Raw genomic sequence first — 27,712 nt, 5'->3', positions numbered from 1 at the left:
AACTGAGACAACTGGGAGTCATTGGTAAAATCATTTGCAAGATTAGTCCTCACAGCACAGATTAAGCAGATATTTGTTGTATGTCACACAAGGGGGAAGTTATTATTCTTAGTGCAGTATTCTAAGTATACGTATTTATAGGTCAGAATAGATATACTTTTATTATTTTTTCATTTTTTAACATAAATATTTGAAAGATTTTTTCCTAACACTACTCATGTAAAATCAACAATTATGTTGCTCTGTATAAGAGGTCCATCTTTTGATTTCTTAGTCGGGTGAGAACCAGATCTCATTCCAAGGCCATGAAGAATATCAGTGGTATTAGAACCTTGTTTTCTAATATTAAGTGTTCTCTGTTACTTGCCTCTCATTGGCTGATATTATTTAAAATAAATCTGGAAGTAATGTATATTTTTCTAAAATTAATTACTTTTGTTTTGCTATTAGAAACAAAACACTTGGCATTTGGCATTGCATTCAAAGATCTAAGTAAAAGCACTCACACCTGGCGTTTACTGCAGGTTACAGGCATCTTCAAATACCTTTTTCTCACTTGAGTCTCAGAACATTGAGAAGTCAAAGATCTTCAAATTATTGTTCTGATATTCCATACTGCCTCTGGGTGTTCTTTTGAGACAGTCATTTCACCCAAGAGCAGTAGACGCCATGGAAGTAATTTGAGCAAGGGTGCAGTGTGAAAAAGTAGAATGTTTTTCTGACATCTCAGAAAAAAGATTGAAGGTAGATAAGAAGGGCTCAGGCTGATACTTTGGCAGCTGGGCTGGCAACAGTGATGGAGAGATGTGGGGAGATTGACGCTGCAGTTTAGCAGTACAAAAGGCATGGGCTAGTGAAATAACTCTTGTTAAAGGAATAAAGATTTAGGATAATAAATTTCTTTTAGAAGATTTCAAAATAAAGCCGCGTTGACTTCTGTGTGGTGAAATTATGGTAGATTTTTTTCTACCTACTTACAATGTTCTGCCCTTTGAAATCATCCCCAAACGTCCCAGTATTTCTTTTTGAATCATATAAAGAACATGTAACACTCACCACTCAAATAATCCAATTAAAAAATGGGCAGAAGACATGAACGGACATTTCTCCAAAGGAGACTTACAGATGGGGAACAGACACATGAAAAGATGCTCAACATCATTCATCATCAGGGAAATGCAAATCAAAACTACAATGAGACACCACCTCACACTTGTCAGAATGGCTAAAATCAACAACACAAGAAACAACAGGTGTTGGCGAGGATACCGAGAAAGGGGAACCCCCTTGCCCTTGCACTGTTGGTGAGAATGCTATCTGGTGCAGCCACTCTGGAAAACAGCATGGTTCCTCAAAAGTGGAAAACAGAACTACCCTACTATCCAGCAATTGCAGTACTAGGTATTTACCCAAATAATATAAAAATATTAATTTGAAAGGATATATGCACCCCAAAATTTATAGCAGCATTATCTATGATAGCCAAATTATAGAAAAAGCCCAAGTGTCCATTGCCATAAAAAAGAATTAAATCTTTCCATTTGCAACAACATGGATAGAGCTAGAGAGTGTTAAGCTAAGGGAAATAAGTCAGTCAGAGTAAGACAAATGTCATATGATATCACTTATAAATGAAATTTAAGGAACAAAACAAGCAAAGGTAAAAACCAGGGAGGCAAACCAAGAAACAGACTCTTAACCTTAGAGAACAAACTTACAGTTAGTTACCAGAGGGGAGGTGAATGGGGGGATGGGTAAAATAGGTGATGGGGATTAAGGAGCACACTTGTTGTGATGAGCACTGGGTGCTGTATGAAGTGCTGAATCACTATATTGTACATCTGAAATTAATATTAGATTGTATGTTAACTAACTAGAATTGAAATAAAAACTTTTAAAAAAAGAAATATGAAGAGCATACTTTGTTATGCAAAGTAAATTAGTTTAATTGAATTCCAAAGTATAATTAACCCAAAGCAGTTCATTTTGAAGTCCTTCAGGGCTTTAGATTTAAATCTGTGGGCTAGAATAAACAGCTCAATTAAAGTTCCTCTGAAGGATTCAAAAGATCTCAAAATTGCTCTGGAGGTAGGAGAATTGTCTGGAATGGGAACTATACACACACACACACACACACACTTTATATTTGTACATAGATATGATATATATATAATAGATATAATAGATATAATATGTGTATCTGTAATTGAATAATTTTAAATCTTATTTAATGAAAAATATCAGAGTAATTATGTAAAGCATTAAAATTAAGCAAATGCTATGTCAATGATAAAACAGGTATTTCCAAAATCATATAATACTTTCTTACTGTGGGTAACTATGGTATTTTTTCATGTTTTTGTTACTGCTGTTATTTTGGTCTTAGATCTGATTGGAAAGTGAAACAGAGGTTAGAATCAGTTATTTGAAAATTCAATGGAAATGCTGACAAACTGAGATGTCAGAAAAACATTCTACAAATCACTGAGTCAAGAAAACAAAATGCAATACAGTATCTCTGTACCTACTGAGCCATAATGTCTGTTTTTTATTCACTGAGAGCAGGTTTTGTGACCAATGAGGTCAGTGGCATTAATTGAAAAACCACAGACTATTGCCTCACAACCTCCATATGCCCTTTATAACTAATTTCTGAAAAAAAGATGGGATGTTTTCTCCTTCAGTTACCCCTTAGCGGTAGACATTAAGCCTTGTTATTAAGTGCTTGATTTATCTTAGAAAAAGAAATATGAACTATGTCACGTGGCATGGAAATAGTGACTCTAAATCTCTAAAGGTTGGAAGTCAACCTTGTATAAACCTCTGGCATAATGTGCTCTCATTTAGAAGGGACAAGGAACTGATATTTTGGTTAAGACGGGAACGGGTAACCATACAGTCACAGCTTAACATCTCCACTACCTAGCCTGGCTCTGTGACCTTGGGATCAATCACTTACCCTCTCTAAGCTTCAGTTTTCCCATCTGTAAAGCAGCTAGCATAGTATTCCTCAGTCCACTGTGTGGCTGGGAGGATCACAAGTAGTAATACATGTGAGACAGTGCACAGCAATCTCTCATTGCCAATTCATATTGCACCATCATTATTACTAGATGCACTATCAGAAAAGTACCCCTTTCTTCTACAAACATGAAGAACTTTCTTCAAATACAGCTAAGCAAGGAAACCAACAAGCACATTTGCCTGTAAACTAACTTCATAATGCCAAGAGGCTCTCAGAGTGATGGAGAAACCTATGACACTGACACCTGAAGGAATCACACCTGCAGTTTTTATGAACTTCTTCTCTATACACGCCATGGTTGTCAAATAACAACATGTCTCACTCTTGCTATTGCAAAGCACTATGCTGGGTTTAAGACATGAGAAAAATTATCTGTTCCAAGGAGCTTACAGTGAAGCTATAACAACTATATAAAGTGAAAAATAATCATACAAGGTAGTCTATGCTAAATATCAGGTGAATCCAAAGGGGAGGGAGAAAACAACTATGGGCAGGAGAGCTGAGAGTCTTCAGATAACAAGTGTGGCCCATGGTAGGCTTTGAAGGATGTGTGAGGTTTGAGTAAGGGAGGAAGAGGAAAGCCGGTCAGCATGGTGTAGAGGCTAACTTGACAAGGGACCCATCAGGAGGCTGGAGAAGTGCTTCTCAAAGTGTAGTCCCTGGAGCAGCAGCATCAGGGTCTCCTGGTATGTCGGTAAGCTCAGACCACTAAAACAGAGTACCATAGACTGGGTGGCATAAATAACAGAAATTTATTTTCTTACAGTCTGGAGGCTGGAGGTACTGATTGATTCAGTTTCTGGTGAAAACCCTCTTCCTAGCTTACAGGTGGCTGCCATCTCATGATGTCCTCACATAGTAGAAAGGGAAATCTCTGCTGGCTGTTTCATAGGGACATATCCTATTAGGTCAGGACCCAACTCTTATGACCTCATTTGACCTTGATTACTTCCTCAGAGGCCCCATCTCCAAATAGAGTCATATTGGAAGTTACGTTTTCAATAAATGAATATAAGCAATAAGGAGTTTATCCATTAATAGTTGAGAACTCATTAGTAATGCAAAATCTTGGGCCTTACCCCCCAAAGACCTACTGAGTTAAGGGGTAGGTTCCAAAAATCTGTTTTAACCAGCCCTCCAGCTGACTTTAACAGCCACCAGAGTATGGGGTGCCTGGGTGGCTCAGTTGTTTGAACATCTGACTTTAGCTCAGGTCATGATCTCACAGCTCATGGATTTGAGCCCCATGTTGGGCTTTGTGCTGATAGCACAGAGGCTGCTCCAGATTCTCTGTCTCCCTCTCCCTCTGTCCCTCCACTGCTTGTGCTGTCTTTCAAAAATAAACATTAAAAAAAGAACCACTAGAGTAAAGAATATGTAGGAAGGAATGAATGAAGGAGAGTTGAAAGAAATTGGTTGTGATCAGAACTTGGAGAGCTGTGAATGTTAGGCCCAGGTGTGTGGAGATTGACCTGTAGTCAGTGGGAGGTACGAAAGGAGGAGAGGTCAAACAGGTTAATTTGGAACACTCGTGCTATGGTTTTGCTTTTGCATAGAAGGGAAAGGGAAAGGGAAGGCGAAGGAAGGAAAGAAAGGAAATCTTTAGAAAAACAATTTTGTACTTTAAATGCTTACAATCTAAATATAGCAACAGCAGAAATAGATGAAGGATGAATATGAGAAATATTGTGAAGGAAGAATCTAGAGCTCATCACAAGATAAAGCAAGCAAAGGACAAAGAGTCGTAAACTTAAGTAATGTAGGTCTGTGCCACCTACCACTGACCAAAGTGTGGAAGTGTAGATGGAGAGTGGTTTTGAGTCATATGATAAATTCCATGGTATTTATTTCTGTAAGAATTAACAATAGGACATAAGGTGACTATATTCACTGGCAAGTTGGAAGATACAGTGAAGAGAGCAGTCGGTTCGGAAACTACATTCAGGAGGTAATTATTGAATCCTTGCGAGTAGGTGCAAGCTCTTAGAAAAGGCACACAGCAAGGGGAAATGAGCAAAGTCATGGAATAAGCCACCATTCAAAATAAAGGAATGGCCTGGAAATACAGGCTGAATATCAGAGCAGGGTAAATATCAATACCATTAAAACACTTTTGCTACTAGCACCTCAAAAGGTCTCTCTCTAATGGAGTCTGAGCATTTCAGAATATGTTGTTTATAACTCATTGTGAGTCCTCTGGGTAAATCATCAGTCTTGTGAATTGGGCCAACAAGGAGAAATGTGAATTATGACTGTCAGTGCTATTAGCTTGACCTGTTGTTAAACAGGATAATGGCCATGAGCACCATCTGAAGGATCTAAGGATGTTAACCACTTATATGTATGTAAGAGATATGTTCCCTCATGAAAGATCTTCACTCTGAAACCTGGAAGACACTGATGAGAGAAACTGAAGAAGACAAACATCAATGGAAGAGTATGTCATGTTCATGGAATGGAAGAATTAATATTGTTAAAATGCCAATACTACCAAACTCCATCCTAAGATCAATGCAGTCTCTATCAAGACTTCAGTAGCATTTTTTACAGAAGTAGAAAAAACACTCCTAAAAATTATATGGAACCACAAAAGACTCTTAATAGCCAAAGACATCCTGAGCAAAAACAAAAAAGAAGGCATCACCCTCCATGATTTCAAGCTTATGCTATAAACCCACAGTAAGCAAAACAGTATGGCACTGGCATAAAAACAGATATACAGACCAATGGAACAGAATCAAGAGCCCAGAAATGAATCTGAGCATGTACAGTCAGCTTATATTTGACAAGAAAACCAAAAAATACACATTGGAGAAAAGATGGTCTCTTTAATAAATGATGCTAGGATAATTAGATATTCACATGTAAAAAAACGAAAGTGGAGCCCTTTCTTACACAACCCAAAATTAACTCAAAATGTATTAGAGACTAAAATGTAAAACCTGAAACCATGAAATGCCTAAAAGAAAGCATAGGAATAAAACTTCTTGACATGGGCCTTGAAGAGAAATATGATACCTAAACCATAAGAAACAAAATAAAAAATAAGTGGGACTACATCAAACTAAAAAACTCCTGGACAGCAAAAGAAACCATCAACAAAATGAAAAGACAACTAGAATGGGGAAAAAAAAGTATCTGCAAGCCACATATCTGATAAGTTAATTTTCAAGATATATAAAGAACTCATACAATTGAATAGCAAAACAAAAAAACAAAAACAACTGGGCAAAGGACTTGAATAAAGATTTTTCCAAAGATGGTAAGGCCAACATGAAAAAATACTCAACATCATTAGGGAAACACAAATTCAAACCACAATGAATATTACCTCAGGCCTTTTAGAATGGCCATCATCAAAAACACAAAAGGCAACAAATTCTGGCATAGATGTGGAAGAAAGAGAAGCTTAGTGTGCTCTTGATGGGAATGTAAGTTGGTACAGCCACTGTGGAAAATAGTATGGAGGATCCTCAAAAAGTTAAAAATAGAAATACCATATGATCCAGCAATACCCCTTCTGGGAATACATACAAAGAAAACAAAAACACAAAGTTGAAAAGATATACACACTCCCATTTTCATAGCAGCATTATATACAACAGGCGAAGCATGGAAACAGCCGAGATGTCTATCCATGGATGAATGGATAAAGAACTTGTGAATACAATGGAATATTAGGCAGCCATAAAAATGAGGAAATACTACCATTTGCAACAATATGGATAGCCCTTGAAAGCACTTATGCTACGAAAAATATGTCAGAGAAAGACAAATACTGTATGATGTACTTTTATGTGGAATTTAAAACAAAACGCTTAAAAGAAGAGATCAGATTTGTGCTTACCAGAGACTGGTGTGAGGAAACTGAGGTAGGTGGTCAAAGGCACAAACTTCCAGTTATAAGATAAATGCTGGCAATGTAATGCACAACATTTTGACAGTAGCTAACACTGCTGTAAGATATAGAGGAAAGGTGTTAAGAGAGTAGATCCTAAGAGTTTTCATCACAAGGAGGAACTTTTTCTTTAATCTTCTTTTCTTTGTATTGTATCTATATGAGATGATGGATATTAGCTGAACCTATTGTATCATTTCACATTATATATAAGTCAAGCTGTCACACTATATACCTTAAATTTATACAGTATTACATGTCAATTATCTCAATGAAACTGGGGTGAGGCAAGAAATGTGTCACCTCATTTAGGGTTTCTGTAACCACAAGCTTGTGGTTCTCAAACTTTAGTGTACGTCGTAATTACTTGTGGACCCCACTCAGAGATGTTCATTCATTAGGTCTGGGGTGGATAGAGTCTGAGAATTTGCATTTATGCAAGTACCCAGGAGCTGTGCATGCTGCTGGTCCAGAAACCACACTTTGAGAACCACTGTTAAGTCTTACACAAGGGGCACTCCCTATGATAAGAGCTACGTGTAGCCAATTCATGGTGTTGGCTATAAACTATAATTGCAGACATTTTCTTCTGGTAGTAATGTGTTTCCAGGCTGAAACCTCTAGATAAAAGGAGTACTTCAAAAGCATTAGAGCAAAGTATGGAGTCAATAAAAATGTTCTTTTCCAAATGAAAGCATGTGTTTTACAGCCTTATAGGAGGATCTTCATGTAGACTGCACCAAAGCCAAACAAAACTGAAAGCTAAAATAAAGGAAACCCTTTATGAGAGAAAAACAAAAGCACTTTCATTCTTGCCAAAGTTGACATTCAGGCCTACGTATTTTCCTCAGGTTTTTCTCATATTTTAGCTTTCAGTTAAAATGACTTTTGCCTTTTAACCTATAATAGAAGGACCTGAAAATTTGATCCCTGCCTGTTATCCCCGCAAAAGAGGGTTATTTTAATTACTTTCAGTTTCGTTTTTGTTCACAAACAATATTATGTAAGTGATTTCAAGTCAGTTTCTGTGGGACAGCTTGGCTGTTTACATGTATGTTTACAGTGTAAAATTTTATGATTTTGAACACATTAGATCCATTTTAGCTTTAAATGGCATTACTATCTTGCAGGATTCACTTATGCCTCGTTTCATTTTATTTTCCACCTGAAGTCATTTCATTCCCTTGGTTTATAAACACCTTCAAATCTCTTTAACTGAAAAGGCAAGGTAACTTGATAGAGCATCCCCCTAGCAGTAATAACCCCTGAGGCAGAACCACATTAAACAGAGCAAAACTATAAGCAACATGTCCTATATCATTAAAGAAAGGAAATAAAATGGTGCTGTCAAAAGGCAGGAAAGTCACTGTGAAGAAACTCTAAAGTGGGGAAGAAGAGCCAGATGCCCTGGAAATGGAAAATGGAGTCAATTTTTCTTGTCTTTTGGAGTCAGCCAATTTGGAGATTAGCAGGTGAATGTTACAGCTATTTTTATGGCAACGTTAGTGAATTCTAAGCAAACATGGTGTAAATTTCCATTATATAAAGCATACCTGGGTAGGCCACTTGATCTTCTCAGTGACCCTATGAGGAACATGAGACTGTACCCACTTCCAGATGAGGGGACAGGGTTCAGGATGAGATTGGTGACTTATAAGAGCCACATTGAGAGGGTTGGAATTGGGCTCAAATCTAAATTCTTCCAAGTACAAACACAGGACATTTTCCACTATGCAAAGCTTTCATCAGAAAGCTAATTTTCCAAACACTTAGAGCAATTATGTGGACATGTGAGTAAAACCAATTATGGTCTACAGTCGTTATTCTTTCTCATCAGCCTGCGGCTGGTTATTTGATATGAGTAGCAGAATTAAGATATAATAAAGTCTAATAGAACCTTTATTCTTTGTGTGGATATATTAGTAACAGAGATAGGAAACTAAGGATATTAATTCAACAGATGTTTATACATTGCTTAATATTTGCCCTAGCATTGGGGAATGCTTGGAAAAATACAGCTAACAACAGTATTTGCTCCCAATCTTAGGGAAGAAAAGAACTGCAAAAGTGGATGTATAGAAGTAGAATCACATCGATACTCGGAGATATAACTAGGTTGTACAGAATATTAAAGTCATCAATCAATAATAATTCACCAGCAGCCCAGTTATTCATTCCTTAATTCACTTATTCCTTCACTCAATGCTTAGTCATTCGTAGATTCATTTTACACACGAGCATGGCTAAAGGCTACCCAGATAATGTATATCCCTCCAGAAATCATTTACTACCATTATAGATTTATAAGTCTACTGATTGGAATTCAAACTTAGATTTCAATTTCAGACTGTTGCATCATGTTGATTTGACACAACTATCCATGACATGATGTGATAGAACATCAATGGCAGACTTTTCCTCTTAGTACAATTCAAAATCCCATGAAACATTTATACAGCCTAAAGCTTCTTCTATGCTCAGAGCCTATTATGGGAAACAGAATTTTCTACCTCTCTTCCCAGTTCTTAAAAACAACCACCAAGCAATTAATACAACTTAATCAAAATGGTATAAAAGGCCATCCAGACAGAGTTTGAATTTATAGTATTTTTAGAGATTATGTAGTTTTATAACTTCCACATTTAAGGAATACAACTTCCACAACTAAGGAGTTTGGCATCAGTCCCCAAGGCCTCTGTACCACCCCTTTCCTCAATTTATAGGCATTTGTGTTAGAGTGGAGTCATCCTTGGAGTCAATGATACCTTGCCCGTCTCCTCAGACAATCAAGCTTGGAGGGAGCTTAAGTAAAGGTAAGATGATACTAAGCCTCCTCCCCAAGTCTTCCCACCTTTTACTTCTTTATTCTGCACAACCCCTGTATATGCATTGGAAAACATCTTTTTATTTTAGTCAGGTAAAAATGTAGACCACTTCATGAAAAATATTAATATGTTTAATAATATCCTAAAAGGAGAGTCCAGTTGGACATGTTTTCATGACTGAGTCACCATATTTTTAAGGAAAAAAAAAAGATTCATTGTGCATTTGCTATACTAAGTTTCAGAAGGCAATAGAATTGGTCCTGGTCCTGACTCTGGGTAATACACTTTAATCTCAGAAAGATGGACTTTGTACCAATTCCTGGATGAGGCAGAATCAAAAGGTAGGAAGTAGAGATCGCTAGGTATGATGGATCATCCAATTACCCTAGAATCTAAAGAGTTATGTGCTCAAATACAAAGGAAATGCTAATATATTTTAAATGTGTTTAATTTTTTTGAACAAATTGAACTTTCGTTTGTAAATATGGTCATATTATTGATTTCCTCAAATCCTGAGTCTGCCACTTACTATGTAACATTGGGTATGGTATTTACTCCTCAATGTCTCAATTCCCTCATCTGTAAAATGAGGATAATAGTATCCCCAAGTGTGCATGGGGAGAAGATTAAATGAACATATGTAAAGCTCATAGGACAATGCCTAGTAAGTACTTTATAACCAGATTCTTAATTATGGAATTACTGATATTTTATTGTTTTGCTTACATTAACTAAGATAACTGTGTTTTCCCCTCTTATTTTGCTATGAAAACTAAATGGAAATACATTTCCATCCATTCAAGCTAAGAGTGGTTTTAGTGATGTGAGCACATAACATTGTTCTCCAGAAATAATTTAAAATTCTTGTCCAGCTTCTATTTGATTCATTCTTTGGCTCATTTGAACAGACTCACTTTTTGAATGACTTACTTGATATTGTACAGAAATGTAGCTAATTGAAAAAGAATCTTTTACTCATTTTTTAAATCACCTGATCTCTTGAAAAATAAAGATAAAATGAGGTAACCAGGAGATTTCCTCACAGTATAATGAATATTAAATATGAAAATAACCAAGAACTTTCAATGAATAAAATTCTTTCAGTACCAGTTATAACTGTCTATTTAGGGTGTGGTTTGAATATTTTGATTGTACTAACAAGTAATTTTGGCCAAACATCCAACATGACTAAATCTAGCTGAATCGGATGGGATTTGAGCTAGTCTAAAAATACTTGTAAGTTCTATTTTACAGATTATATCTACCAAAAAGTCATATTTTTAATGGCATATAAGTATGAAATACTGGCTGGAGGACAAACCCTCCTCTACCTTTAGGACCCAGGATCCTCTGGTAGAAAGATACTCCACAGTACCTCCAGGCCACAGTTGTTGCTGCATTAGCCTCTCCACTTTTACAGGGCTGTCTTAGCCCAGGGCTTGGGGTCCTCTGTTTTTGGATCCCACAGATAAATCTGGGAGATCCATTTGATATGGAAGGGGAGTGGGAATTATTAAGCCTGGAGAATCATCTCATCCCAGAGGCATTATACAAGGGGGCAGGAAAGCCCCAGATGTGTGAAATGTAGTAACGACAACAAAAAATTGAACTTTGATCTTCTCAGAACTGATAACCTATTGCCTAAAACACAGTAGCTCAGAATATTATCTGAGGGGCGCCTGGGTGGCTCAGTCAATTAAGTGTTGGAGTCTTTGTTTCAGCTTAGGTCATGATCTCACAGTCCCTAAGTTCGAACCCTACATCAGGCTATGACAGTGCAGAGCCTGCTTAGAATTCTGTCTCCCCCTCTCTCTGCCCTTCCCTCACTCTCTCTCTCTCAAATAAAAATAAACTTAAAAAAAGGGTACTATTTGAGTAAATAAATTAGTGAATAAAGTATTAATACACTGTACCAGAGATATCACAGGGGGATGATTTCAGGTGTTAGAAATACAAATACATTATACATAATTTTTATTCTGATTATATAAAACTCCTGTTAAGTCCAGCTAATAATGAAAGTTATTTTCCACTGTATCTAATTTTCATGGAGCACGATGACTTTCAAAAAAAAATGAGGTGTTGGATATATTCCAGAGAGTTCGGCTTAATAGTAGGAAAAAGTACTAATCATGGGAGCTATACAGTAAAGGATGGGATGCCTTTTTAGAGAGTGATGTCCACATGGTAGAAAGCAGTTAAGCTGAGACTGGTCAAAACTTTCCAGGCTTGTTGTAGAAAGGACTCCTGCAACGAGTGGAATATTTTAACTTCTAAGGTCCTTTTCAATTCTAAGATTATATGACATTGCTTTTGGATTCTAGAACTTCAGAGTAAAAACCCCATGCAAATCCTGAGTATAATCCCACAGTTTTTATTCCATCTGGAGACCGGTGCACGTACAGTATGTATGATGTGGATGGATTCAAGTTCTGTTGACTCAAGCAGAAGGAAGCAGCATTAGAAAAGGTTTATTGAAGTTTTCCTAAAAGAATTTAGTTTCATTTTTGCTGATTTAGCCCAAGAACTATAAACTTCAAGTCCTAAAAATTGAGTTTTTGTTGATTTGCTATAATTTTTACTACATTTCCTAAATTCTCCCTTCTCTTTTTAGAAAGATTTGGTCACTCCCCTGTCAGACTCTATTTTAAACATCAAGATCAAGCTCCTAAAGTTCATGTCCGTTTAGAGGACACCAGGATATATGTCCATATATCACCAGAAGTTAGCGACTGTTAGGCTAAATAGAATGGCAAAGTCCTTCTACTTAAGAAGTACAAGGTAAAGAAGAGAGCATTGTTTCCCATTTGTTTTTATGGGTGATGATCAAAGATATTTGGGGGGGGGGGTCTGGGTGGCTCAGCCAGCTAAGCTTCCGATCAGCTCTGGTCATGATCTCACAGTTCCTGAGTTCGAGCCCTGCATCAGGTTCTGTGCTGACAGCTCAGAGCCTGGAGCCAGCTTCAAATTCTATGTCTCCCTCTCTCTCTTTGCTCCTCCCCTGCTCATGCTCGGTGTCTCTCTCCTTCAAAAATAAATAAAAAACATTAAAAAAAAAAAAGATAAAATGGTAAAAAATACAGAACCAAAATCTAGGCTGTGAAGTCAAATTTGTTCAGGGATGTTGGGCTTAAAGTTGTCAGTTAAGCAGTCTCCTCTAATTTTTACTTTTCTAATGTGCCTTATGAGGAAGACCTAGCGTACAATATTTCCACATATATTTGTTCATGGAAATCCTTTATAAAACTCCTTTGGTATAGAGGATTCATAATACCATTTATAATTTTGATTAGTGTAAAACATATATATGTAAGAGTTTGTTTTCCTTTGAAAATGACAGTAGGAGTATTTATCTGTTTTGTTCATTTCTGTACCCTTGGTGTCTGGTGCTCGATAAATATTTAATGAAAAAAATTAGCAATTGTGCTATTGCCAAAAAAAAAAATCCAAATGGTCTCCTCTATTAGTCTTCTCACCTCCCCACTTCTTCCTGATTTACTCCCTCATAATAAGCCTCAGACCTTACAGTAATAGGAGATTTTAGCATTTATCAAATATATATGTATTCATGATCTTACCTGATCCTCACAGAAACATAGGTAGAGAAATATTATCATTCCTATCTCATCAATAGAGAAAATAGAGGTTCAGAAAGGTTAAAGAGTCACTCAAAGTCTAGTCACTACTGACTAAAACACAAATCCCTTTTTCAAGATTCCACATCCAGGATGTCCTCTACTAAACATGAGCATTTATGCCAGCTTTGCAGTTACAATCAAGAAAAGATAAAGCCTGAGTAGTTTCCGCTACATTTGACTTTTTTTGGCTTTGACTTGTATCTTTTGTAAATCTGTGATGTAATTTCTATTTCCTCAGCATCTCCTTGCAAACATTGTTACTATTTTTATCTATAATAGCATAAAAGGTAAGAACCTTTCCTCTAACCCTGGTAGAACTGTCCAAGTTTTGAAAAATAAGATTCTCACGGGGCGCCTGGGTGGCTCAGTCAGTTAAGTGTCCAAGTTCGGCTCAGGTCATCATCTTGCAGTTTGTGGTTCAACGCCCACGTCAGGTTTGTGCTGACAGCTCAGAGCCTGGAGCCTGTTTTGGATTCTGTGTCTCTCTCTTTCTCTGCCCCTCCCCTGTTCGCGCTGTGTCCCTCTCTCAAAAAATGAACATTAAAAACATGTTTTAATAAAAAAAAAAAGAAAAGAAAAATAAGATTCTCCAGTTATATTTGATGAGTGTGGATCCAGGATCCTGGAAGAACCTCAAGAAAGCAATTGTCCTTACAGTAGTCAAATGTTTAAACCACCCAAAACACATTGTTGTATATACTACTTTTTAAAATCTCCTTTAGGTGGCCAGTGTTTCATCATTTAGACAGTAAGAACTTCTTCCCTACTTCTAGTCAAATTCTCTGGGCATGTGTTAAGTCTATTTTATCTATGTTTCTGACTCTTTGGAAATGAAGGACCTCTGGTCTTTTCTTCCTGAGTCTTACCTATAGAGTAAGGAAAAATACGGTCTTCTCATTCTTTCTTTCTTGCCTATCCCTAACCATTGCAAATAAATCTGAAGAGAACAGCAATTAGCTATACTATTTAAATTAAAGACACTGAAAAGATTAACTTCCTCCTCTGCTTTTAACATGATTGATTTTTTTTTAATTTTTTTTTCAACGTTTATTTATTTTTGGGACAGAGAGAGACAGAGCATGAATGGGGGAGGGGCAGAGAGAGAGGGAGACACAGAACCGGAAACAGGCTCCAGGCTCTGAGCCATCAGCCCAGAGCCTGACGGGGGCTCGAACTCCGGGACCGCGAGATCGTGACCTGGCTGAAGTCGGACGCTTAACCGACTGCGCCACCCAGGCGCCCCAACATGATTGATTTTTTTAAAAAAAATTTTTACTCTTCATTTATTTTTGAGAGACAGAGTATGAGTGGGGGAGGGGCAGAGAGAGACTGAGCCACAGAATCTGAAGCAGGCTCTGAGCTGTCAGCACAGAGCCCAACATGGGGCTTGAACCCACAAGCCATGAGATTATGACCTGAGCCAAAATCAGATGCTTAACTGACTGAGCCACCCAGGTGCCCCTTGAGTGATTATTTTTGTTTTTAAAAACAGATTTCATAGGTGTAACCTAGCAAGCATATGGTCATTTTTTAACCCCTTGTTCTACTAAGTGCTTTAGCCAAAAAGAATAATGGGTACCATTCCTATTTCAAAGTAGTCTTAAATCACCAGAGAATAGTAGGTAAGCACGGGACTAGAAGAGTGTCATTTCAAAGTAGCACTTATTAGTGTGGGAACATAGCAAGCCCCGGACTGTTCCTTGGTCTTGTTAGAGTGAGGTCTCTCTAAATCCCAAAAGAATAGAGTTGTTATCCAGGGAACACTGTGTAGTAAAGCAAAGTCTAGGGAGGGATATTCATGGAGACCTATGATTTAGAGAAGAAAAGGGGATCTTCTATGAACACAAAATGGTATCACCAAAGGCAAAGAGATAGTAACAAGCAGGCTATGTTCAGGGTAAGAGGCAACAAGCCAGATAGGCTGGAGCAAAAGGTCTATTTGGAGAGCTCAGGTAGATGAGATTACATAATAGGAGGCTACATTTCTTTTCCATATAGTACTTTCATATTGCTGAAGGCAGAGTAATTATAACACCTGAATACTCACTACAATTCACTTTTTTGGTGGCTTATTTTTTCAGGTGTTTATTGATAAACAATAAAATAAACTGAGTTATGGAACATCTACTCAGGTTTTTATCTATTATATAAAAGAAGCATTTTTTCTCTTAAAAATCATCTATTTTATAACTTAAGAGAATTCATAGTTTGATCATTTATTCATTCTTGGGACTGATGTAAGCTAAGTTTTTATCATGGATCAAGCACTATACTAGATGTTGGTGACACGGCATTGAATACTTCAGCCCCTACTGTCAGGTAATCTATACTCTAATAGGTTAGATTAGATTAAACTACTGCTTTCTTTCTAGCAATTAATTCTTCAATTCCAAAGAACACCTGGCATGTCATGCAATGGATAGGAGTAAAATCAGTCAAATAAGTGACAAGCATATTTGATGATTTCTATGCCAGGAACCCTGCTAGATGTTACAGAAAATCCAAAGGATAGTATAATTGGGTTTCTGAGATCAAGAAGAAAATCTCCTGGGAGAACTGGCCACACACAAAATTACTGGATAGTCCACACCCAGGACTAGCAGATCATTACAGGACAGGAAGAAAACAAAGACAAAAAGCAGGCAAAGTGGTGTAGCAACAGTCTTATTTGCATCAGTGTCTCCTACAGGCTACTCATAGTGACATTCATTGACTAGGTCAACAGGAAAATGATCCAGAGATTCATCTTACTTCCCTCCTACCTCTACTCCCTAAAGGAGTTTTATCAGTGCTGTTGAATTTAACAAATCACCCAGGTGTCAGCCTTGGGCCTCCACCATTCAACTAAGACCTGATCCCCCTGAAAATGAAGAAGTGGAAGTAGAAAAAGGCAAGGAAAGAGTGAAGGTGAGAATGGCCTAGTCTTTACAATCTATCGCAGTGATTTCTAGTCATCCCCCTCCCACTGTCCCACCTGAGAAGAACAAAAGGACTGACTTGTACACTCCCCCCCCCACTTCACTCTTCTTGTGATCCCCTAGTCAGCCCCCCACTCTTCTATTTCTGCCCTCCTCACTAGCATCTTCTGTCACTGGTTCACCCTGGCTTAGACTCAATAGGAAACCCTTTTTCCATCAATTAACAGCTATTGAGAAGAGATCAGCTTCCTCACTGCCTTCAAAGGACCAAGAAAGCATCCAAAGAAAGCAAAGCTCTAAGTGGTTTCCATGGAGCTTTGCAGCCTAGAAATATAGGAGATAGCTTTCTTTCTAAACACCTTAATTATCATAATAGCTCTTTAACACACTACTCAGAATAATAAACACAAATGTTTCTAGTTTTTTACAAGAATAGATTAATTTCACCAGGCTGAAAGGGAGAAGGTTAAGAATAAGGAGGTTAAGAGTAGGAAGAGACTCCTACCATCCCAAAGAAATCTCATAGAAATGAGACACTAAGAATATAGGTTAAGTGGGCACCATCATTCTAATGTCAAGTGAGTATTTTAATGTTTTTATTTTTAGATGTATTATCAATGGATCTCATGGTTTTTAAGTATTTTTTTACCTTCTAACTGTAAAATAGATATAAAGAACTTCATAAAAAATATAAAGACAAAATCAAAATCAACACAGAGGGAAAAACTGAGAGCTTTCCCACTTAGGTCAGGAACAAGACAGGGATGTCCACTCTTGCCACTGTTAATTCAACATAGTGTTGGAAGTCTTAGTTTCAGCAATCAGACAACGCAAAGAAATAAAAGGCATCCAAATCGGCCAGGAGGAGGTCAAACTTTCACTCTTCGCAAATGACATGATACTCTATATGGAAAACCCTAAAGATTCCACCAAAAAACTGCTAGAACTGATTCATGAATTCAGCAAACTTGCAGGATATAAAATCAACACACAGAAATCGGTTGCATTCCTATACACCAACAATGAAGCAACAGAAAGAGAAATCAAGGAATCAATCCCATTTACAATTACATGAAAAACCATAAAATACCTAGGAATAAATCTAACCAGAGAGGTGAAAAATCTATACATTGAAAACTATAGAGAGCTTTGGAAAGAAAATGAAGAAGACACACAAAAAATGGAAAAAGACTCCATGCTCCCGGATAGAAGAACAAATATTGTCAAAATGTCAAAATGTCAATGCAAAAGCAATCTACATATTCAATGCAATCCCTATCAAAATAACACCAGCATTCTTCACAGAGCTAGAACAAACAATCCTAAAATTTGTATGGAAACAGAAAAGACCCTGAATAGCCAAAGCAATCTTGAAAAAGAAAACCAAAGCAGGAGGCATTACAATTCCAGACTTCAAGCTGTACTACAAAGTTGTAATCATCAAGACAGTATGGTACTGGCACAGGAACAGACACTCAGATCAATGGAACAGAGTAGAAAACCCAGAAATGGACCCACAAATGTAGGGCCACCTAATTTTTGACAAAGCAGAAAAGAATATCCATTGGAATAAAGACAGTCTCTTCAGCAAGTGGTGCCGGGAAAACTGGACAGCGACATGCAGAAAATTAACCTGGACCACTTTCTTACACCATACACAAAAATAAACTCAAAATGGATGAGAGACCTCAATGTAAGACAGGAAGCCATCAAAATCCTCGAGGATAAAGGAGGCAAAAACCTCTTTGATCTTGGCCGCAGCAACTTCTTACTCAACACGTCTCCAGAGGCAAGGGAAACAAAAGCAAAAATGAACTACTGGGACCTCATCAAAATAAAAAACTTCTGTATAGTGAAGGAAACAATCAGCAAAACTAAAAGGCAACCGACAGAATGGGAGAAGATATTTTCAAATGACGTATCAGATAAAGGGTTAGTATCCAAAATCTATAAGAACTTATCAAACATAACACCCAAAAAACAAATAATCCAGTGAAGAAATAGGCAAAAGACATGAATAGACACTTTTCCAAGGAAGACATCCAGATGGCCAACCGACACATGAAAAAATGCTCAATATCACCCATTATCAGGGAAATACAAATCAAAATCACAATGAGATACCACCTCACAGCTGTCACAATGGCTAACATTAACAACTCAGGCAACAACAGATGTTGGCGAGGATGTGGAGAAAGAGGATCTCTTTTGCATTGTTGGTGGCAAGGCAAGCTGTTGCAGCCACTCTGGAAAACATTACGGAGGTTCCACAAAAAATTAAGAACTACCCTACGACCCAGCAATTGCACTACTAGGCATTTATCCAAGGGATACAGGTGTGCTGTTTTGAAGGGACACATGCACCCCCATGTTCATAGCAGGATTATCAACAATAGCCAAAGTATGGAAAGAGCCTAAATGTCCATCAATGGATGAATGGATAAAGAAGATGTGGTACACACACACACAACAGGGTATTACTTGGCAATCAAAAAGAATGAAATCTTGCCATTTGCAACTATGTGGATGGAACTAGAGGGTTTTATGCTAAGTGAAATTAGTCAAAGACAAATATCGTATTACTTCACTCATATGAGGACTTTAAGACACAGAACAGGTGAACACAAGGGAAGGGAATCAAAAATGATATAAAAACAGGAAGGCGGACAAAACATAAGAGACTCTTAAATATGGAGAACAGAGGGTTACTGGAGGGTTTGTGGGAGGGGATGGGCTAAATGGGTAAGGGTCATTAAGGAATGAACCCCTGAATCATCGTTGTACTCTATGTTAAGTAACTTGGATGTAAATTAAAATAAATAAATAAATAAATAAATAAATAAATAAATAAATAAATAAATAAATAAATCTCTTGGCTAGGATTGGAAAAAAAATCAACAAGGAGAACTTTCCAGACACTGCAGAAGCTTCTCCATATGCCCTGTGTCAATTACACACCCATCATCCTTCCAAAGGAACCACTGTCCTCATTTTTGTAATTGATTCCCTTACATGTCTTTATAGTTTATACTGAAGAGTATCTTTAGACATTAGAGTTTCATCTTGTCATTCCTTTTAATTTAATGGCTTTTAAATCCCTTTAATTTATGAGTTCCTCCTCCATCTCTTTCTTGCCTTTACAATTTATCTTTTGAAGAATATGGATTGCTAGATTGTAGAATCTCCCAGTCTGGATTTTCTTGATTGAGGATGTAGCAGGTGATTCAGCATATCCTCCTATATTCCTGCAAATTGGCCACTGGGTCCAGAGGCAAGGCTGGACTTCAGTTCTATTCCTTAGGCCAAAGGACAGGTAGAAGCAGTGTGGAGGGTGCATGGGGCTAGGTTGCTCCTACCCTTAGGTCCTTACTCTGTTCCTCATGTACTCACCTGTTCTCAGATTGGGCAAATCCCCTCCAAATTCCAGTTGCTATCTCAAGTTGGCCCTCAGGACCTTCCAGTAAGTACCTGCTGGCTGTATTGGGGTTTTCTCATTCTCAAGTCTGTCAGATGTCCCCATCTCCAGTTATTCAAAGGCCTCATGGCTGTTGGTGGTGCCTCCTGCATCCATCCTCATATTTAGGGGTTCATAGGGCTACCTTGGCACCTGTTTCATGGTAAATACTTTTCTTAGATATTTGATTTCAGTGAGTAGTTTCCCTTATGTCTTTTGTGTATTTAGGAAGACCCCAAAATTAGACTGTCACTATTTCAGCCATCTCCCCAGAATTCTGTTAGTGATATTTTTTTTATCATATAGGAATAGAATCTTGAATTTTTAATGAGAAAAATATTTCATATTCAGAAAACTGCTTTACTGGAAACTTTGGAAGAACATACTTATTATATGTATTAAGAGATGCTTATCAGGTTGTTTATCATTCCAAAGTTACACTGCTGTCAAAATCCTGTTTGTAGCATTGCACTCTTTTTTAGCCATTTACAGGAAATACTTTTGTTGCTAATATTCCAGTCCTTATCTGTAGACATGGCTACTCCAAACTCTTTCACACACAGATGGTAAAGATACAAAGGACTTTTCTGTTTAAATAAACCTCTTGAAAGCTCACTCCTGAGCATGACTTTTCTCTGACTTCCTGAATACAGCATTTCCACTGTCTTTATTACCAAATCTAAGTGTTCATTCCTACTTATTCTAAATAGGTACTATGATCTCCCCTGGCCACAGAGGTTCATACCCAGATTTCCAGACCTTTGATCTACTTCTGATGCTTTAACCCTCTCAGCTTATTTATCTGAGACCTGGAGCCCTGCCCATGTCTTTATGGAGTTGGCTTTGTTTTGATCCTACCCTGGACTGGCCAGCCCCCATTGTCATCAATGTCCTGGCATTGTATACACCATATGGTATATTATAATGTGGTCTGATTTTTTCTGATATTATATAATACTTTCATGTGTTCTTTAAACATCTCTAAAAGTAAAAGTGTTAAAGAATGCATAGTTTCCCATCACATAGTTAGGCTACACTGTATTTAACCATGCGCCTAACATGAGTAGTAGAATGTTTTCAATTATTTTTCAAGAAAAGCAACTACAAGTTTGAAATTGTATTAATTTTTAAACAAGAAAAAAAGTCACAGCTGCATCACCTCCAGATTTAGGCCCAGATTTGCTTGTAGACACTTTGACTAGGGCAGTATAAGTCTTTTGGAATCACTGCTATCTCTATCCTTAAGGGGTTCCCCTGACTCTCTGATTCTCTGGAAGCTCTAGTTGCAAATCTTGATTCCAGAAAATAAGAAGCCATTCCTGTGAGGAAAGAGTTCTCTCTGATATTTCATCTTTAAAGCCCTCCTTAGAACACATTGCTTCTCATTCAATACCTCCTCTTCCAGTGCCAACACAAGGCAGTCCTATGGCAGCAATGTCCTGGAAGACAATGAGTTGCTAAATCTAAAACAGCTTTTTTTCTCTATGTTGAGGTGAGTAATGTCCTTCAAAAGATGCTGCATCAGCAGGGAAACTTGGCATGGGTTAGGATTCACTGCCTGAGACACAGGTCACAACACCTGCTGGGTAGTGAAGCTGGAGGGGGAGGCCATGAGACAGGTCACAGAGACTCAGGTCAACAGAGATTCCAAAGGAAGAGTCAAACAATCTGCCTCCAGTGCCTGTCAGGAAGACATCATATTCCATCCTTAGGCTGAATTAGCTGCTTGAGATCTAAGAGGAGTCACTGTTGGAGGAAGGGCAGCTGAATGGTACAGAGTAGAATCACTGAAATTGGGCCTCAAGGTTCAGCTTCTGAACCAGATGCTAGAGGAAGCCTTCCCTCTTTGAGCCAGTTTACACCTAGTCTCAGTGAAGTGTCCTCTTTTGTGTTCCCCAAGTCCCCTATCTTGCCTGTCATCATCAAAATACCACTAGTTTGTGAGTGCCTGTCTACTTTTCCATTTCTCCTTGAGCCTATGAGCTCCTACAAAGGTTTGTGTGCCTCACTTAGGAGCTGCTATACCTGTAGTTCCCAACCTTGGCAAACCTAAACCACCTGTAGAACTTTTAAAAAATACAAATGCTGGAGCTCTACCCCAAAGATTCTACGGGCTTGGAATGAAGTCCATATCTATGCTTTATAAGGCCCCAGATGTTTCTAATGTACAACGTGAGGGGTGGGAATCACAGACTTAAACCACTTTTAGTGTCTAAGATATAGATGCCCAGTAAATGTTAGATTCCTGAATGAAAAAATAAATGAATGACTCAATGCCAGTTTCAATCAGTTAGGATGCAGCTAGAACAAGGCAGGAACTTGTCTGACCCATGTAACTCCAAGGCTTAAATACTTTGCAAGCAACAAGCTCCTTCTCTTTCCCCTGATTAAGGGGCAAAATTCAAGAATATTTCTGCTGAGTGTAAACATTATTCATGGACAGTGGATCACTGTTGCCTGAAACTGCTAATAATGAGTTTTTGGAGATAGGGAGAATAAACCAGAGCTGGCTGCCATACCATGGGCAGAGTTTGGTCTCTCTCTTCTTTAGAAAGCAAAGGGCATCTGCCTATAAGACCATTGCATGTCATTGCTGGGCTACCTGTTTCCCCTGTTCTGAGATTTTTTAAAATTTTATTCTACTATAAAAAGTACATTTATTAAGCAAATATATTCTATAGTTATGGGGTATTGTAACAGAAAATGCAGCAGATTATATTTCTCTGATTCTCTCTCACACAGTGTGGTTGAACCATCTTGCTTTTCAACACAGATTTGAGCAAAGATTTAAGGCTTAGAGTTTTATTCAGAATGAGAATACCTTATGACAAACCTTATAAAGTTTTGCAAGTGTTCACAAGAGACATCATAATTTGAAAGAGTCTGTTTACAAATTTAAGAATGTGTGTGCTCCGTATTCAGTCAGTAGCTCATGTCCAACTTTGCGTGTCACTCAAATATTACCATAGGAATTACCTTAGGAATCTCATCAACAATCGGGGGAACCTAGAGAGTCGCTCTTGTCATTTTGTCAGCTTTAATTAAAAAAAAAAAAGTAAACTTTACTAAAATGCCTTACCTAGACCCAGAGTTCTGAATGCGTATGCTTTTGGAGAGACTGAACTTTAGAGATGTTAGCCACTAGCATTTATTATGTGCTAGGCACACTACTAAGTGCTTTACACTGTTCAACCTTTGAAATAACACTATGAAGTTAATACTATTACTGTCCCATTTTTTCATATAAGGAACCAAGGATGGAGAGATTAAGGAAATACTCAAGAATCACACCCTGAATTAGGAGCTGGATTGCTCTGGCATCTGACTCCAGACCCTGTGTTCTTGCACCTTCTCTGTATTCCATTACTGAGCCCCTAATAAGTTCATGCACTGGGGAAGGCATAGCAGTTATAGAGTAGAATCTATTAAAGTCCTTTGTCTTTAGAAAGTTTATAGTTTACTGAATTGGAAATATAAGCGTTTTGTATGTAAATAACTTTAAAAAATATTAAAAACTTTAAAAGAATTATAAATGAAGTTGTGTAAGAGGAGAGACTTTCCTGGTGGAAGGGTCAAGGAGGGCCTCATGAAGAACATGGCATTTGACTTCAGCCTCAGATCCTGGATGGATGAATGGATGGATTTTTTAGGGCAGTGGTATCCGGTTTTATGGCAAATTCTGCATTATGAATGCAACCAGTGGTTGGCTCTGACAGAGATCTAATCCTAAATAGTTTAAACAAAAATGGGAATGAATTATAAGAATGCTGGCAAGTCTCAGGTTGGAACCAAACCACAGGGCATAGGGATGTACTGGGCCATGGAAATTACTAGAAGCCAGTATTTACACTCCAGAACACTGTCTCTTATCTGTGTTTCTCCATGCATGCTTGCCCTTTATCAGAGTCAGATTTAATGTTTTCTTTAGAAAGATAAATAATTTTTAATGTTGTACACAGCCTGGGAGTTCCTCAGCATTGTTTGAACTTACGAAGTTTTTAGAATGATATAATTGTAAAGAATACAGTTTGGGGGAATTATTTCTGAGGCCCTTTGCTTTTTGTTTTTTTTCCTGATAGCTTCAGGCAAAGAGTTGATTTGGTAGTTTTATGTGTGTTTACTTCAAAATTTAAAATCCCCTCAAAAATACGTATTCTCCCTTCTTTAGAAAAAAATTATCTTCACTTGTCAGACGAAGTTCATAGTTTCTGCAAGAAAATAAGTATTACCGAAGAGTAGATGTTTAATACTGCTTCAACAAATCTAAGGCTTAAGTTAAAGCTAAAATAAAATCAATATATTCCAGATATAGTAAAATCTTGGATTGAGAGTAATTTATTCTGTACATGTTCCACAGGAGGAGCAAATATTTCTAATAAATTTTAATTTGATAAATGAGAGAAGTCTTGCAATACGAGTAGTACATGACACCGAACATCACATGATCACAACTGAGCCAATGGTTCTTCTTTCACTCTCTGTGAGATTACGGGTGATTGTCTCCCATGCTTAGATGCTTGGTCTCAGGTCATGGTATTTGGCAGAAATCAGTGATTTTTCAGTATGTTGGAAGGTGCCCTCAACTGGCACTAGTATATTTTTTGTCACCCCAAAGCACCTACAGACAATCCTTCACTTTTTCCACCAAAGAGTAAGCTTAGGAATGCTTTGCTTTGTTATGGGTCAGGCTGCCTGCAGATATAGACGCTCTCTTCTGCTGCCTTTATTGCCTCTTAAATTAGATACAGTATATGACAAGAGTTTATTAATACTGTACTGTAGTCAACATCCATGTGAGTGTATATAATGGCCCCCATGCAGAAAAGATTCCATTGAGCCAATAGATAGCAGTGATTCTGCAGTGATAGTGAAAGTCATCCTACACAATAACCCTCCTCTCTCTTGTCTCCCTCACACCAGCCACAACGGTTTTCAAAGGTAAGTGCAGATTAACTTGTTTATTTACCTTTATTTGTATTCTCTTTATTATTTTGTATTACAGTATTGTAATCATTTTTATATGAATATTTTTGGGTTGTAGAATGAATCATCTGAGTTTCCATTATTTCTTATTGGGAAATTCACTTTGATATTCAAATGCTTTGGATTACAAGCATGTTTCTGGAACAAATTATGCTCGTAAACCAAGGTTTTACTATATTTGCCTTTATAACAACTCATTTTTTTTGCTTTAAATATGAATTTTTACAACAAAAATTAAATAGATCATCTCACCCAAATTAAAATGAAAGAATATAGAGGAATTAACGTTCATAAGCACCTAATACATGGTAGACAGTGAGTTCAGTTAGGTTACTTTTTATCCTCCTAGTATTATAAATTATATGTGATTACTTGACTTCCACAGATAAACTAAGTTTCAGAGGTGGTAAAATGATTGCCAAGACCACAGCTAATAAATGCCGCAGCTAGGATTCAAACCCAAATCATTCAGATTACCAAAATAGTATCTTCAAATATAGTTATTTATGTTAATATTTTATTCCACTTATCTGAAGGTAGGGAATGCAGTAACATCTAGAAGACTGGCAGGTTTTATATATTATTACCAAATGAAATTATTATTTTTAAAATCTGTACAGTAACCCAGTTTTTACATATTCCAGATTTCAAAGTTTTATTCAGTGCTGTGTAATGATCAATAAGCAAAAAAGAAAAAAAAAAGAAGAGGAGGAGGAGAGAAGTCACAGGGGTGTTCTTGCATTAAGTTCCTTGTGTTCACTCTATCTGCTGAAAGTGGAACCATATGTATTCTCTGTTTCTCTTCTGACAAATGTTATTTATTCTGTCCATTACATTTATTTATTATTTATTTATTTATCATTTATTATTTATTTATTTATTTATTTATTTATTTATTTATTATATATTATTTATTTATTTATTTATTATATATTATCATTTATTTATTATTATTATTATCATTATTATTTATTTATCATTTATTTATTATTACATTATATTTACAAATAAATGTTATTTATTCTGTCTTGTTATATTATCCTTGCTGCACTACATTAGATTAGACCACTTCTTGATGAAAAGGTCAGGGCCATGTATTACCAACTCTTGTCGCCTTCTCTGCAGAGGAGTTAATTTGTGTAGGCACGCCTCCTGTTGTGTAGCTGCTCCAAAGTAATGGTGAAGTTATGTTTTACTATTTCAACACTAGTCTCTATTTCTTCCATTTTTGGCCTGCAATAAAGTCTTCAATATGAAATGAACCTTCACCCTGTGAGCTACTCTTGGTAACTGTGGTCATCTCTTGGGTCTTTGCACTGTTATACCTAACAAAGCTGATTTTTTAATGGCTTTTACTGCTGCTTGAGAATATTCTGCTGAGTGAGCATTCTTGACTGATTACCGTGAGGAAGTGAGCTCTGTCTTCTGCTGTCATCCAGGTATCTATTACCGGATCACTGTGAACACGGGTCTGTCTACCCATCAATGCATATTACTAACTTTCCTCTCAACACTGTTCAATTACTTGCTCACAGGCTGCATTCAGCAATTTGTTCATGATATCTGCTTGGTGGGGTAGATAATGTCCTGGTCAAAATGACAGCCATGTCTGCAGTGTGTACTCTCATTGTTAGGGAAAGCACAGGATTCTAAGTCTGTGAACTGAACTCATCATGTACATTTTCCTACTCTAAGCTTCTGGTTCTTTTTATATATGGAAACATTTTAATTAACAAGTGGTAGATACTCACTAAAAACAAATCAGGTAATATGAAAGTGTTTCCAGTCCTATCATGGGTACTTGTATGTTTATTCTCCAAGACTTTAAATCATACACATATGAAACTTACATTCTACTTTCTTCCCCCACCTCCCCCGCATAATTGAATAATGTGCATCCTGTTAGGCTATTTCTCATACACATATTTTCATAACTTATATATAGATTTCTTTCCCTCTTTTAGTGTGGCTTCATATTTCATAATAAAATACTCATTTTTTATTTTACAATTTATAAACATATAGGTTGTATCTAATTTTTTAACCATTATAAAAATGTTGCCATTAACATCTTTAGTCATATACATCTTTATATAGATATAGATATAGATATAGATATATAGATATAGATATAGATATAGATATAGATATAGATATAGATATAGATATACACACACATATAAATGTAATTCTGTACAACAGGTTCATAGAAAATGGAAATGACTAGCGTAATATTTTAAGAAACCACAATAATAGGAAGGACTTCGTATATACCACATACTTTTGTTAAGTCTCTTACAGGTAATAACACATTGAATCTTTACAACATTTGAATGAGGCAAGTGCTGCTATTATTTCTGTTTTACAAATGAGGTAATTAAAGCACAGAGAGATTAAGTAACTTGCCCAAGGTCACCCAGCTAATAGGTGGTGGAGGCTGCATGCAAATCCAGGTAATATGGCTCAGAGACTGAGGTCTTATCTTCTATGCACACTGCATTGTAACAATGTTGCATCTCCAAAACTTACTTTCCAAATATTTTCTTTTTACATCAGTTATCCTACCTGCTTTTCAATAGTGGATATTGTCAAACATTTTAGACAATTATAGTTGAAACTATTTTAATATTGGTGTAACTTCATGATGAAATAAAGTTTGGTAGGAGAAAACACAGGAATACAGGATGAGGCAGAATATTATTAATCGCCAAAATGGGCGGTATAAATAAAAATGCAGAAGTGGCTCCAAGTGACATTGAACAACATAGACTGGACTGACGGGGAAGCCGTGGAGGGGTGGCAGAGCTTGAAGGGGGTAGTACTCGAGTACATGGAATAAAGGCTTGTGAAAAGGGATATTGCTGGGTGTGGTGAGAGAGAAATTTGATTATAATTAATGAAGGCAGAATTTCTAAGGCCAAGAGTTACCTAGGGAATCTAGAATTTCCTGTCAAAGCACCAAGAGCCCTTG

At 37.1% G+C, this 27,712-nt stretch overlaps 1 protein-coding gene and 1 long non-coding RNA gene across 3 annotated transcripts in view; one reads left to right on the top strand and one right to left on the bottom strand.

The window, feature by feature from the left end:
• Positions 1–27,712, bottom strand: part of LOC123385930 — a 181,544-nt gene that overhangs the window by 40,576 nt on the left and 113,256 nt on the right. The window lies entirely within an intron of this gene.
• UNC13C (unc-13 homolog C) overlaps positions 1–27,712 on the top strand; it is a 675,102-nt gene that overhangs the window by 624,301 nt on the left and 23,089 nt on the right. For both annotated transcript variants that reach the window (XM_045059288.1, XM_019832393.3), the window contains one exon: positions 24,679–24,696. In XM_045059288.1, coding sequence (XP_044915223.1) covers positions 24,679–24,696 — 18 coding nt within the window. The remainder of the gene's footprint in view (positions 1–24,678; positions 24,697–27,712) is intronic.

The sequence above is a fragment of the Felis catus genome, chromosome B3, assembly GCF_018350175.1.
Source record: "Felis catus isolate Fca126 chromosome B3, F.catus_Fca126_mat1.0, whole genome shotgun sequence".
NCBI classification, from domain to species: Eukaryota; Metazoa; Chordata; class Mammalia; order Carnivora; family Felidae; genus Felis; species Felis catus.
This window is presented reverse-complemented; position numbering and strand designations above follow the sequence as displayed.